General features: G+C 38.1%; 1 protein-coding gene across 1 annotated transcript in view; it reads right to left on the bottom strand.

Annotated features, from left to right (window-relative positions):
* Window positions 1-13527, bottom strand: part of SCAMP1 (secretory carrier membrane protein 1) — a 105600-nt gene that overhangs the window by 14876 nt on the left and 77197 nt on the right. The window contains exons 7-8 of the mRNA XM_037032279.1: window positions 10404-10505; window positions 7003-7120 (exon numbers count right to left, since the gene is read on the bottom strand). Of these exons, the coding sequence (XP_036888174.1) occupies window positions 7003-7120; window positions 10404-10505 (220 nt within the window). The remainder of the gene's footprint in view (window positions 1-7002; window positions 7121-10403; window positions 10506-13527) is intronic.

Here is a 13527-nt window from a genome sequence, read left to right as displayed (position 1 = left end):
TTATGAAGAGCCTGACCTCTAGTGGTTATAACGGGTGGCTACATAACTCCAAAGGATTTTTTTTTTAACAGACATTTTGAGTTAAGCATGGAAAATGAAATTTAAAAAAACCAGGTGTTTTTACTGGATCAAATTTCTATCAAAGGAAGAGAAATCTACACCATTACAAATATGAAAGCTGCCTCAAATTACATTTTAGCTTATAGTATCCCCACTGATTGTACTTCATACAATGAAGGAATCTCATCTAAATTTCTTATTTCACAGATAAAGAATATGAGATCCAGAGAATTTAAAGAACTTGTATAGAATGAAAGAAAGTAAACAAATATTAAAAAAAGAGGTAACTAGGAACTTCTTTAACCATGAGGTAAAAGAAAAAATGGTCAACCAAAATAGAGTATGCTGCCCAATTTCCATAGCAATACATTTATTTGAGAAGTAGTCATATTTCTTTTGAATGCCTGACATACAGCAAGCACAGCTCTCGAACTTTCCCTCTCCTGCACTGGGTCCTGGAGAATTGTGTTACTTGCGGGGAAACACCGCAGGTCAAAGACTTCGGAGTGCTGGCACATAGCAGTCAGTTACTCAGCAGCCGCAGAATAAACACTTCCTCCACATTCTGACTCTGTTAATCATCTGTGCCACACATTCCCCACCACCACCAGACTGGTTAAATCTCCTCCCCATGTTTCCCTCAGTGGAGTCTCGAATGGTAGGGGTATTCTACCCTATGCTCTCTTCTCGCTGCATAGCCACTTACCAGGCTTCATTTACATGAAGAAGTCAATACTTCCCAAGTTTAGAAATCCAGGCTAAAGCTTTTTCCTTTGCTCCCAACTTATAGGTCTAAGTCTACAAAGTGATTTTACTTTAACGCCCCCACCAGAATTTTAAACTCTCCACAGTTAAAGTTAAGAACATCTGGATGCTCAAATCTGTTCTTCTTCCTGTACTCTTCCGCAATGAGCCACCATCTAAAAACCCGGGTGTCATCCTTGAGTCTTCCCCTCATCCTCCGCTTCCAGGCCCAAGTCGAGTCCATCACTACCTGCTCATTTTTCCTTACTACAATTACTTACACTGCCACCTTCTTAGTTTTAGGCCACCATCATTACTAGCCCGCTTCCTAACTTGTCTACCAGTCTTAATTTCTCCAAGTACTACATCTGTGCCCCACAAATCCCAAATGTATTCCTGAATTGTTTCTAAAGCTCAAAACAGATCAATTAAATCACACTCCTCTTTGTTCCTCTTCTATGGCTCACTATCACTCTTTGGAGGAGATCCAGACTTCTTAACAATGTTTCCTAAGTCACAAGACTCTACAGAATATAACTACACTTGTGTGTTCAGCCTCTTCTCTACTTGTCCCCACCACCAACCAAGCTTTTCTCTCTACACTAGGAAGTGTATTTCCCATCCATTCTCAGCTACTTTCAATTATCTGAGCATGTCATGCTATTCCCTGCAACTAGACAAGAAAATGGTATCCCTGCTACCTACTTATTTTCTCCCTTCTCCCTTCTCCCTTTACTTAGACAACTCCTGTTCATTATGATACCTCACCCAAGGCAAAACAGAAAGACCTCCCTACCAAAAGAAATCTCCAAAACTTGGTTAGGTTTCCCTCCTGTGTGTTCCCTATACTTGGCCTTATCAAAGCCACTAAATCACCAGATTGTGGTATCCATTCATTTGTTTCTCTTCTATACCAAAATGTGAGCTCCTTGAGCTTACAGTACAGTCCCTGGCACATAACACATACTCTTCAGTGGTTGTTTTAATAAATGAATAAAACCTGCAACATACCACAAAACTCTCTGCTGTACTCTAAACTTATTACATTTCTAGTTTTATAAAGCATCCCCCAAAGGTATAAGCAGAATAATAAAGAAATTGTACAAAGAGATGTTGCAATGATCAGCTTATAGTGAAGGTATTTTGCATTTGTGATTACCATGTATAATCAGCTCATTCTGAGAAACAGAATATCCTGAGTGATCTGGGGAGGCCTAATCTAATTAGTTAAAGGCCTTATGAACAGAACTGAGATTTGTCTGAGGAAGAAGAAATCCCACCTGGGGACTGCAGCTTCATCTTCTATTTGAGAGTTTCTATCCTTTCTGAATGCCTACCTGCAGATTTCAGGCTAGCCTAGCCTGTCCCACAACCATATAAGCCTATTCCTTTCAATAAACATCTACATTATATTTTGTTTCTCTCATTGAATAGGCACCTACTACACAAAAGTACACATCAAACCAGACCCTAAATATAAAATGATAAAGAGGTCAAAAAGACTAGTGAAGAAAATTATTTTTTAATCCTCACCTAAGGATATGTTTACTGATTTTGAACAGGGAGAAAGGGAGGGAAGGAAGAGCAAGAGAAACATCCACTAGTTGCCTCCCACATGCGCCATGACCAAGGATCAAACCCACAATCTAGGTAAGTGCTTTTTGACTGGGAATCGAACCTGCAACCTTTTGGTGTATGGGACGACGCTCCAATAAACTGAGCCACCCAGCCAGGGTGAAAGTTAATTTCAATTGAGACCCTGTGCTATACAATTTATAGTCACTGTTTAATCATTACACCAATAAAAGTTGCAGTTATTCTCATTCTTCATTCAACCTATATTTGAGTATCTATCACATGCCAATCACTGACAGTCACTGTTCTAGATGTGAGGAATACAGCCTGAAAACACACAGTCTAGGCCCTGCGTTTGTGGAGCTTAGAATAGGAGTGGTTACAGAGCATGCCTCCGCTCACACAGCTGTATACGAAGGGGCCAGAATTTCAACCTGTGTTGAGTGGCTCCAAAGCTATTGCTCTTCTCACTTAATTCCAGTGGTACAAGCCACGTTCACCCTGGGAGAGCTTCACAAGCTGTGTAGTGAGAAAATGTGCACCATAAGGGGACATAAGGTGGCATATGCACAGATCCCGCTGTGTACAGTCCAGATAGCAAGTTCCCCAGGAAAAGAGGACGACACAATCCCTAAGACATGGAGTAAGAGGAAGACTCTGTGGAAGAGGCAGGAAGATTTGAGTGACTTCTTGAAAGAACACTACTTGAACACTGAAGCACCCTGAAAGTTAAGCAGCATAGCATGAACGAACAAGAACTGGGAACACACGAGGCATTTAAAGAAACTGAGTAGTACAGTTTGAGAAGAGCAGGAAGTCTCGATCCAGAAGCTGTGAAAGGGACTAGCCCTCCTTCCCACAGTCACCTCAATCCCACTCCCCTCCCCACGTCGACTTCAAAAATCCTCATGGCACTGGGATTGTCTGGGACTTTTTTTTCAATATCAAATGGACGGAAGAAAGTGGGGGCAGGGTGTGACTGACCAGTCAAAAAAAATTCTGGATTCACTGACGTTGGGAATGAAAAGGCACAAAGATAGTTTTTTTAAAAAAGGTATAAAAGGAAAGTCACTAAGAAAGCAATGGAAGCACTGACTGAAATAGTCAAGGTGCTGACCCAAATGTTGAACAGAATCATCTGAGAAAGTACTTAGCGCCACATCATTTACAGTAGGTATTTAATAAATGCTCCTTAGAAAAATAGTTTCACTGAGATAAAATCCATATACTACACAATTTAGCTTTTTCAAGTGTACAATTCAATGGTTTTTAACATACCAATAGTGTTGTGATTGCATCCTCTCCACAACTTAATTTCAGAACATTTTCATCATCCCAAAAAGAAATTCCATAACCACCAGCAGTCACTCTCCACCCCACTCCCAGCCAGACAACCACTAATTTACTTTCTATTTCTACAGGTTTGCCTATTTTGAATATTTCATATAAACAGAACCATACAATATGTAGTCTTAATAAATGTTTCTTGAATATGAATCAGAACCTCTGGAAGAAGAGCTAGTTCTGAGAAGAAAATAACGAGTTTATGATGCATTGCTGTGAGACAATGATACCAATCTACCGGTGATGCAAAGAGTCACAGATGATGCAACTGAATATTTATGCAAAGCTTTATATCTTCCAACACTGAGATTCTAGGTCACCTAGACAAAAAAGAGTGAAACAATTAGGGAGGTTAAAATTTCTTACAAAAAGATTGCAGAACACAAAAGGGAGAAGTGATTGCATTTAAGAAGACTTACTAATGCACTGGACAAAGAAATAAATAATAGAGAAAAAACATCCTCAGAGGCAAGAGAATTAGAACACAATTATGAAGACTGAGGAAGAGGAGCTGCCTGTAGTATAGAAAACAACAGAATTCAAGGAGGAAGACTGAACAAAGACTTTAGGATTTTGTAACTTTAGAAAGCTGAGTTTCAATTGTATGTGTGTGTAGTTAAAAAAGAAATGAATGGTTTTATGAGAGAAATGAGTAACAAAATTTGGACAGAAAAAAACACTATCCAGCCACCATAGTTTTGAGAAGGACAAAGGTAAATGCATAAGTAAAATATTTCAAGAGTGCAATATTCTTAAATATAATGTACAATTATTTCTACACATTTTTGACATATTCTGAAGTTACTGGGCATTAAAAATTTTTTCAAAAGTTGTATAAACTTATTTTCTTTACAGTGAGATCCACCAAAAGTCTTTTATTATTTTCAAACATAGATTTCCGGCCAAGATGGAGGCGTAGGTGGAAACACTGTACCTCCTCGCACAACCAAGTTTATGAACAAGAAATATTTAAAAACCAGAATGCAACCAAAACAGAGAAAATTAAACTGTACTGAAGTCCAACAACAACGAACCATTCACCCAGACTGGTAAGAGGGGCGGAATCAGAGGGGCTGGCGAAGAGGGGTCTTGCAGGAAAAATTGGCCAGACCGACCCAGGCACACAGGCAGCAGCTGGCAGATCCCAGGCGTGGGGTGGCAACGGGCCCACCCAGTGAGGGTGCAAGGCAGCTGGCTGACCCCGGTCACACATTCGCACGTAGATAAGCCAGGCAAAGGAGCAAGCAGTGAGACACACAGTGCAAACCAGGGCCCCAGTGCTGGGAAATAAAGCCAAAAAGCACTAACTAGAAAAACTTTCAGGGGTTGAGGTGCCAGGAGAGGTTTCCAGGCTCACAGAGTTCATTGGAGAGATCCATAGAGTCCTGGAGGGTGTACAAGCACACACATCTTGGAACCAGCACCAGAAGGGCACAATTTGCTTGTGGGAAGCAGCAGAGGGGACCAAAATCCAAGAGAGAGCAGGAAAAAACCCCACCATTGCCCCTCTCTGACCCCGCCCCCACATACAGCATCACAACCCAGCAACCTGGTTGCCCTGCCCTGGTGAACACCTAAGACTCCGTACCTCATACATAACAAGCACAACAAGACCAAAACTATGTCTCAAGAAGAACAGCTCAAAGCCCCAGAGCCAATACTTCTAAGTGACCAAGAGATAGCCAACCTATCAGATGCACAGTTCAAAATAATGGTGATGCTCACAGGATGCTCACAGAACTGGTTTATTTTAGTCACAAATTAGATGAAAAAATGAAGGCTTCACTAAGTGAAATGAAGCAAAAAGCACAGGGAAACAACAGTGATGGGAAGGAAACTGGGACTAAAATCAATGGAGTGGACCAGAAGGAAGAAACAAACGACCAAACAGAAAACAATAAAGAAACAAGAATTCAAAAAAATGAGGAGAGGCTTAGGAACCTCCAGGACATCTTTAAATGTTCCAACATCCGAATTATAGGGGTACCAGAAGGGGAAGAGGAAGAGCAACAAGTGGAAAACTTATTTGAACAAATAATGAAGGAGAACTTCCCCAATCTGGCAAAGGCAATAGACTTCCAGGAAATCCAGGAAGCTCAGAGAGTCTCAAAGAAGGTGGACCCAAGGAGGAACACACTAAGGCACATCATAATTCCATTAGCCAAGATTAAAATGAAGGAGAGAATCCTAGAAGCAGCAAGAGATAAGGGGACAGTCACCTACAAAGGAGTACCCATCAGACTGTCAGCTGATTTCTCAAAAGAGACCTTACAGGCAAGAAGGGGCTGGAAAGCAGTATTCCAAGTCATGAAATCCAAAGACCTACATCCAAGATTGCTCTATCCAGCTAAGCTTTCATTTAGAATGGAAGGGCAGATAAAGTGCTTGTCATATAAGGTTAAGTTCAAGGAGTTCATCATCACCAAGCCATTATATGAAATGTTAAAAGGACTATGTAAGAAAAAGAAGATAAAAAATATGAACAGTGAAAGGACAGCAACTCAGTTATTAACAACCACACCTGAAACAAAAGCAAACTAAAAGGACAGCTAGATCAGGAGCAGAACCTTAGACACGGAGATCACATGGAGGGTTAGCAACAGAGGAGTGGGACGAGAAGGGGGAAGAAGGTACAGAGACTAAGTAGCACAGACGGTAGGTAGAAAATAAATGGGAAGGACGAGAATAGTGTGGGAAATGTAGAAGCTAAAGAACTTGGGACACATGGACATGAACTGAAAAGGGGGATGGGGGAGTGGGTGTGCAGGGTGGAGGGGAATGAAGGGGGGGAAATGGGACAACTGTACTGGCATAATCAATAAAACATATTAAAAAAACATAGACGTTATTTCCCAGGGTTACTATATCATGTTTTAACACATGTAGAATATCAAGTATATATGTATATGTATCTCACAATTAAACTTTATATGAAGAAATAAGAACATTGATTTCTCTCCTACCGTACATGATGATGTTCAACAGCTCACTTTATACTTAGATAAATAATTTAGTGTCTTTAAATTTTAAAAATAAGTTTAACTCTTCAATTGAAAAAAACTTCAGTTGACAAGAGTTTAAAATATTTCCTTTTTAAAGAAAGTTAAAAATGTGGTATGTGACCTTGTTTTCTAAAATATATCTATGCATAACTTTTAATTATACAAAGCAATCCTCAGGGAACCAACCTGCACAAGAAGAACAAAAATGGCTTGAGGCCACAGTATAGTGAAAGCAAAATTTCACTATAAAGATCTGCAGATGTGAAATTTCACTCACCTTTTTAAACATAACTAGTGAGATGACTGCTGATGCTGTGAAAAGAGCTGCTATGAATATCATCATGATTCCAACAGGAATGCTTCGGTTGAGACCAGTAAGGGATGAAATCCAACCACTAAGAAGTAATTAAAAGGAAAGTATAATTAGGCAAATAAATCAATGCACACTTTTTAAAAAGTAATGTAACAACTAACACATATTTGGCTCTTATGAGCTAAGCAACGTTCATGTTCTTTATACATGTTAACTCATTTAATTCTCACAACAATCCTGTAAGAAAGTGCTGTTTTAACCCCTACTTTACAGGTGAGAAACTGAGTCACAGAGATATTCAGTATCTGCCCAAAGTCATGGAGCTAATAAATGGCATAGTCTGAATTCAAACCCAGACATCAAACTCTAGCCCTAAATGTGTACCATCAGATTTTACATTTTTTAGGCCGAGGCATTCATTATTACTTTTTTAAAGTTCATTTTAAGTTCTGCTTAATTATAAAAAAGATATTTTCAACCATATATCCAACAAAGGTTAGCATCCAGAATATATAAAGAACTTTTGAAGCTCAACAATGAAAAGAAAAAAAGAAAGAAAAAAAATCAATTGGAAAATGAGCAAAAGACATGAAGAGATTATTTCAACAAGAAAATACAAAGATCTCAAATAAGCAAATGAAAAGATGTTCAACATCATGAGTCATTAGGGAAATACAAATTAAAAACCTGAGTTAGAAATCACTATACACCTATCAGAATGGCTAAAATAAAAAGTGACAACACCAAACACTGGTGAGGATGTGGAGGCTGAATCACTCATATGTTGGTGGGAATGTAAAATGATACAGCCATTCTGGAAAACAGTCTATCAGTTTCTTAAAAAACACTAAGCATGCAACTTCCACATGAATGAATAATCACGATCTTGAGTATTTATCACAGAGAAATGAAAATTTATGTTCACACAAAAACCTGTTCACAAATCTTTATAGTGGTTTTATTCATAATAACCCAAACTGGAAACTCCAGAGTCCTTTGATTCTGATTAAACAAACTGTGGTACATTCACACCATCAAATACCATTCAGAAATAAAAAGGAATGAACTACAAATACACACAAAAACCTGGATGAATCTCCACTGTATAATTCCACTTATATCACATTCTTAAAAAGACAAAATAAGAGAGATGACGAACAGATCAGTGATCGCTGCAGTTAAGGAGGAAATGGGGGCGGGAGGAGAAGGGAATGTGACTAGAAAAGGGATCCTTTGGTGCTGGCAATGTTCTCTACCTTGACTAACACCAATGTTCAGATCCTGGTTTTGACATTATACCAGTTTTACCAGGATAGTATACCCAGACATTACAATTGGAGAAAACTGGGTACCTGCAATCTCTGCATTATTTATCACTGTTTGTGAGTCTACAATTAACTCAAAATAGAATTTAACTTTTTAAAAACTTGATGAATTACATGAGGTTTGTTTTAAAACTGGTCATCTTGTATGCACCCTCATTAGCAGATCGCTGTGCTATTTCATTAGTATTCACGCTGCTATGCTCAATTTTACCACTTTTTCTAAGTCTGTGCTAAAAAGCAAGACATTAATTTCATAATTTAAAAAACTTGTGCTGTTAACATATGCAATATTTTTAATTAAGCATTTTAAATATTTCTATTCCCTCAAATGTCAAAGACTAAAAACTTTTAGAATGACAATGAATACTACTTTTTCATCGAAATGATTTAAAATACCTATATAAATTCTCTGCATATATATATGCCCATTAGGAGATCTGACTGCCAGTCACTACTCCAATTCAGTAGTAGCACACTAAACGTTAAGTCCTCAGTAAACTCTAGTTACATGCCCATTTCAGTTTATGTTCACAGTGCAGTAAATTTGCCTTGTACATGCTTTCAGCTTACAAGAAGACATCTGCATGCACCTCAGTTATTAAAGAAAGAAGAGATGAAGGAATAATTTTAGAGATGTGTACTTTTCTGCATGCCGTCGAATTCAGGGAATGTTTCCTCTAGAGTGCATGAACAGAGATATAAATATGCTATTACCTCCTAGCCTGGGTCCAAAAGTGTCCATTTCTGAGGATCCCCCACTGAGTGACTATTTTGCCATGGTGAGAATGGTAATGTTGTTTAAAAATATGTATAGATTTGGAAGCAGCCCAAGTGTCCATCAGTAGATGAGTGGATAAAAAAGCTGTGGTTCATTTACAGAATGGAATACTACTTGGCCATAAAAAAGAAGGAAAACTTACCCTTTGCAACAGCATGGATAGACCTGGAGAACATTATGCTATGTGAAATAAGCCAGTCAGAAAAAGACAAGTACCATATGATTTCACTCATATGTGGAATGTAATGAACTAACAAACAAAAGAGAAACAGATTCATAAACAGAGAACAGCCTAACAGTTGTCAGAAACAAGGAGGATTGCAGGACTGGGTGGAAAAGGTGAAAAGATTAAGGAAAAAACCCTCATAGATACAAACAACAGTATGGTGATTTCCAGAGGGAAGGGTAGTGGAGGTAGGTAGAGGAGGGTAAAGTGGGGAGTAAATGGTGACAGAAGGAGATTTGAGATGGGACGGTGAACACGGAATACAATATACCAATGATGTGTTATAAAATTGTACACTCGAAACCTATATAATTTTATTAACCAATGTCAACCCAATAAAGTCAATAAAAATGAAAAAAGTGTATCAGTGTATGCAGTGATTCCACTTTTCAAGACAGGTGTCCATATGCACATGTATATGAAAACATGTTTGTATACCTAAAATAGTACTTTACACACATTAGGTCCCCTTTTCCTTGAAATCCCTGAATTTCTTTTTTTTACCTTCCATCATCCTTGGCCCTCCTATCCATCTAATCACTCCTTAGTCTCCTTTTCACCATTCCTCTTAGTGCTATTACATATACATTTGATTTAAACTTGATATAATGTGCTGTTTTTAATTAACATTTTTCCATCATAATTTTCAAAAAATGGTTTGTCCAAAGGTTATGCCTTAGACAAGTTTTAAATACTAAAAAAATGTAATTTTTACTTCTGTTTACTTTTGCTAATCTGGCTTTTCTCTGCTAACTACTTAAAAAATTTTAATTGATTTTAGAGAACGAAAGGAAGAGAGAGAAACAGAGAAAGAGAGAGAAAGAAATGTCCATTTGTTGTTTCACTTACTGATGCATCCACTGGATGATTCCTGTATGTGCCCTAACCGGGGAAGGAACCCGCCCCCTCGGTGTATGGGGGCAACACCCTAACTAACTTAGCTAACTGGTCAGGGTCTCTCTGTTACCTATTTTTCGGAAGCCAAAAAGTACATAAAGATACTAGATGAACAGATTAACTTGAGTACTTGACTTACCAGTTGCCCCAGTTGTGAAATCCTGCCGCCTGTAGAACGTGTACAGCAAACTGACAGATATAGACGAAGAAGAATACAAAGAATCTGAAAGAACTGTCACTCCTTTTTGGGGGGGAAAAAAAGGGGAGGGAAGAAAGTAAAATGTCTTTTTTCTCAATACCTTTACATTCACATGCACACTGACACTCAATATTTAAAAAATACATATTTTTAAAAGTACCTGTGGCAACTACCTGAGGCTTGAAATTATAATAACAATAATTTATGTGAATCCTTTGTTCAAATACTAGATGATATTTTTATTATTGCAACCTCAATTTGTCCTTTCAATTTCCAACCATACCACAAAATATCTTGGCAAAAATGTTTTCCTCTTGTTTTTCGTACAAAATAGCTTCACTGAATTATAATTAGCATACAATAAACTTCAAATATTTAAAATGTACAATTGGAGGGTTTGACATATACCCATGAACCTTCTCCAATAAAAACAGTGAGCACATCCCAGTTTCCTTGTGCACGCGAGGACTCTCATCCTCCCCACCCACCCACCGTTCTCTGTCACTACAGCTTTCACATTTTAGTTGTATGTACATGGATCATATACTATACACTTTTTTCTCATCTGCCTCTTTCACTCAGCCCAATTATTCTGAGTGAGATTCACTCATGTTGCACGTGTCAAAAGTTCATTCCTTTTCATTGCTAAGTAGTATTGCATTGTACAGATACACCACAGTTTTATTCATTCACCTGTTGATAGACATTTAAGATGCTTCTAGCTTTTTACTATTTTAAGTAAAGCTGCTATAAACATTCATATATAAATTTTCATGTGAACACATATTTTCTTTTCTCTTGGGTAACTACCTAGAAGTAGAATAGCTAGAACACATGGTAGATACATGTTTAACTTTTTAAGAAGCTGCCAGCCCGGGCCAGGTGGCTCAGTTGGTTGGAGCATTGTCCCATGCACCAAAAGGTTGCAGGTTCAGTTCCCAGTCAGGGCACAGACCTAAGTTGTGGGTTTGATTCCTGGTAAGGGCCCATAAGGGAGGAAACCTATCAATCTATGTTTCTCTCTGACATTGATGTTTCACTTGTGTTCTCTCCCCTAACTTCCACATTCCTCTCCTTAGGTGAGGATTTCAAAAAACAAAACAAAAAACAAACAGGAAATTGCCAAACTGACTTCCAAAGAATTTATTCCATTTTATATCCCCAATGGCAGTTATAGGTGTTCCAATTTCTCCACATCTAATGCTGGTATGATCAATCCTTTAAATTTTAGACATTCTAACAGGTATATTATGGTATCTCATTTGATTTCAACTTGCATTTTCCTAATACCTAATGTTTCTGAGCACATTTTCATGTGCTTTTTGTCACCCATTTATCAACTTTGATAAACTGTTAAAATATTTTTCTGAGGTTCTACTTGGGTTATCTTCCTTATCGTTGAGTTTTATGAGTTTGGGTATACAAGTCCTTTATCAGATATATGCTTGGCAGGATTTTCTCTCAGTCCGTGGCTTGTCTTTTCATACCCTTAAGAGTATGTTTTGCCCTGGCTGGTGTAGCTCAGTGAGCTGAGCACAGGCCTGCAAACCAAACAGCTGCGGTTCGATTCCCAGTCACATGCCTGGGTTGCAGGCCAGTTCCCAGCAGGGAACACATGAGAGGCAACCACACATGGATATTTCTCTCCTTCTCTCCTTCCCTTCCCCTCTAAAGATAAATAAAATCTTTAAAAATTTTTTAAAGAGAGTATCTTTTAAAGAGCATAAGCTTTGCCCTTTTATAACTCCAATTTATCATTTTATTTTCATGGATCTTGATTTTACTGTTATTATCTAAGAAATCTTTGCCAAAGATTTTGTGTCCTTTGCCAAGGACACAAAGATTTTTTTCCCTGTTTTTCCTTAAGATCCCTGAAAGGAGAACTCCAAGAGTCCTTACATCACACTTACAAACTCTATTACAGGGGTGTCAAACTCATTTTCACTGGAGGCCACATCAGCCTCATGGTTGCCTTCAAGGGCCAAAATAATTTTAGGACTGTATAAATATAACTACTCCTTAACTGTTAAGGAGTTGAAATTATATTCGACTCTTTGAAGGCAACCGCCAGGCTGATATGGCTGGCCCCTGGTGAAAAGGAATTTGACACCTCTGCTCTATTATTATAATAAAATCAATTCCTGAGCTTTAAATGTGATTTTAAACTTAAATATCTTTACATAAAAGAATTAAACTGACTTTTTAGTTTATACTCTATGTCAAGATGTTAAAATAGTTTTGCAGTTCAATTATATTTAATTTATAATTTCAATTAGCTATTCTAATATAAAAGATATAATGTCCCCATGGATATGAAGTATATTATAAAGAAACAAGACATAAATACTGTTTACTGCCCAGAGACAGCTTTTAAAAAGTATACCTAGAAAAGCTTAGAAATAGCCAACCTATCCTAAAAACAAGTCCAAAGCTAAACAGACTGAAAAATCAACAACTCTTCTTAGATCCAAAAGATAAGTGAAGTCACAGGCAAACTGCTACCCCCAAATTGGAGAGACAGATGAATACAAAACCAAAACTTAACAGAACAAAAACCCACGAGCAAAAAAGTCTTCACAGAAACCAGTGCCTCAGCAGGAGAAATTGCTGGAAGCTCAAGTGGACAGCTCTGAGAGCAGGGAGACCTACTCATGGGAGAAGCCCCATAGGTTGTGAGTTCTACCACCAAGAGCTCACCCTGGTTCTCAGAGAGTACTGGGGGGAAATCCCCTCCTGCTAACTGCAGGAAGAAGGGAAAAGGAACCATTTGGAAATACTCCAGATCACTCTATTCTTAACGAGGTTAGCAAAAGCCCAAGTGCTGGGGTCTTGTTAGATACTAACCTATGTGAAAAACAATATAAATGGAGCCACTCTGAAATGGAGTCAGAGATGTCATCTAAAGAGACTGTCTTGCACATCTTATGCCTCAAACCTCTGAAATGTTAAAACAGGGCAAAATCACCTCTGGACTGGACCTAAAACAACAACACTGTGCTCCAAAGAACTGTTTTCTAAAGATAACAAGAAAACAGATATTTTGACTGCTAGACTGAAAATTAAC

Source organism: Sturnira hondurensis, unplaced genomic scaffold, assembly GCF_014824575.4.
Source record: "Sturnira hondurensis isolate 20B ecotype Veracruz unplaced genomic scaffold, ASM1482457v3 Scaffold0021354, whole genome shotgun sequence".
Lineage (NCBI taxonomy): Eukaryota > Metazoa > Chordata > Mammalia > Chiroptera > Phyllostomidae > Sturnira > Sturnira hondurensis.
Note: the sequence above shows the minus strand (reverse complement) of the source record. Positions and strands in the feature narration are given on the sequence as shown.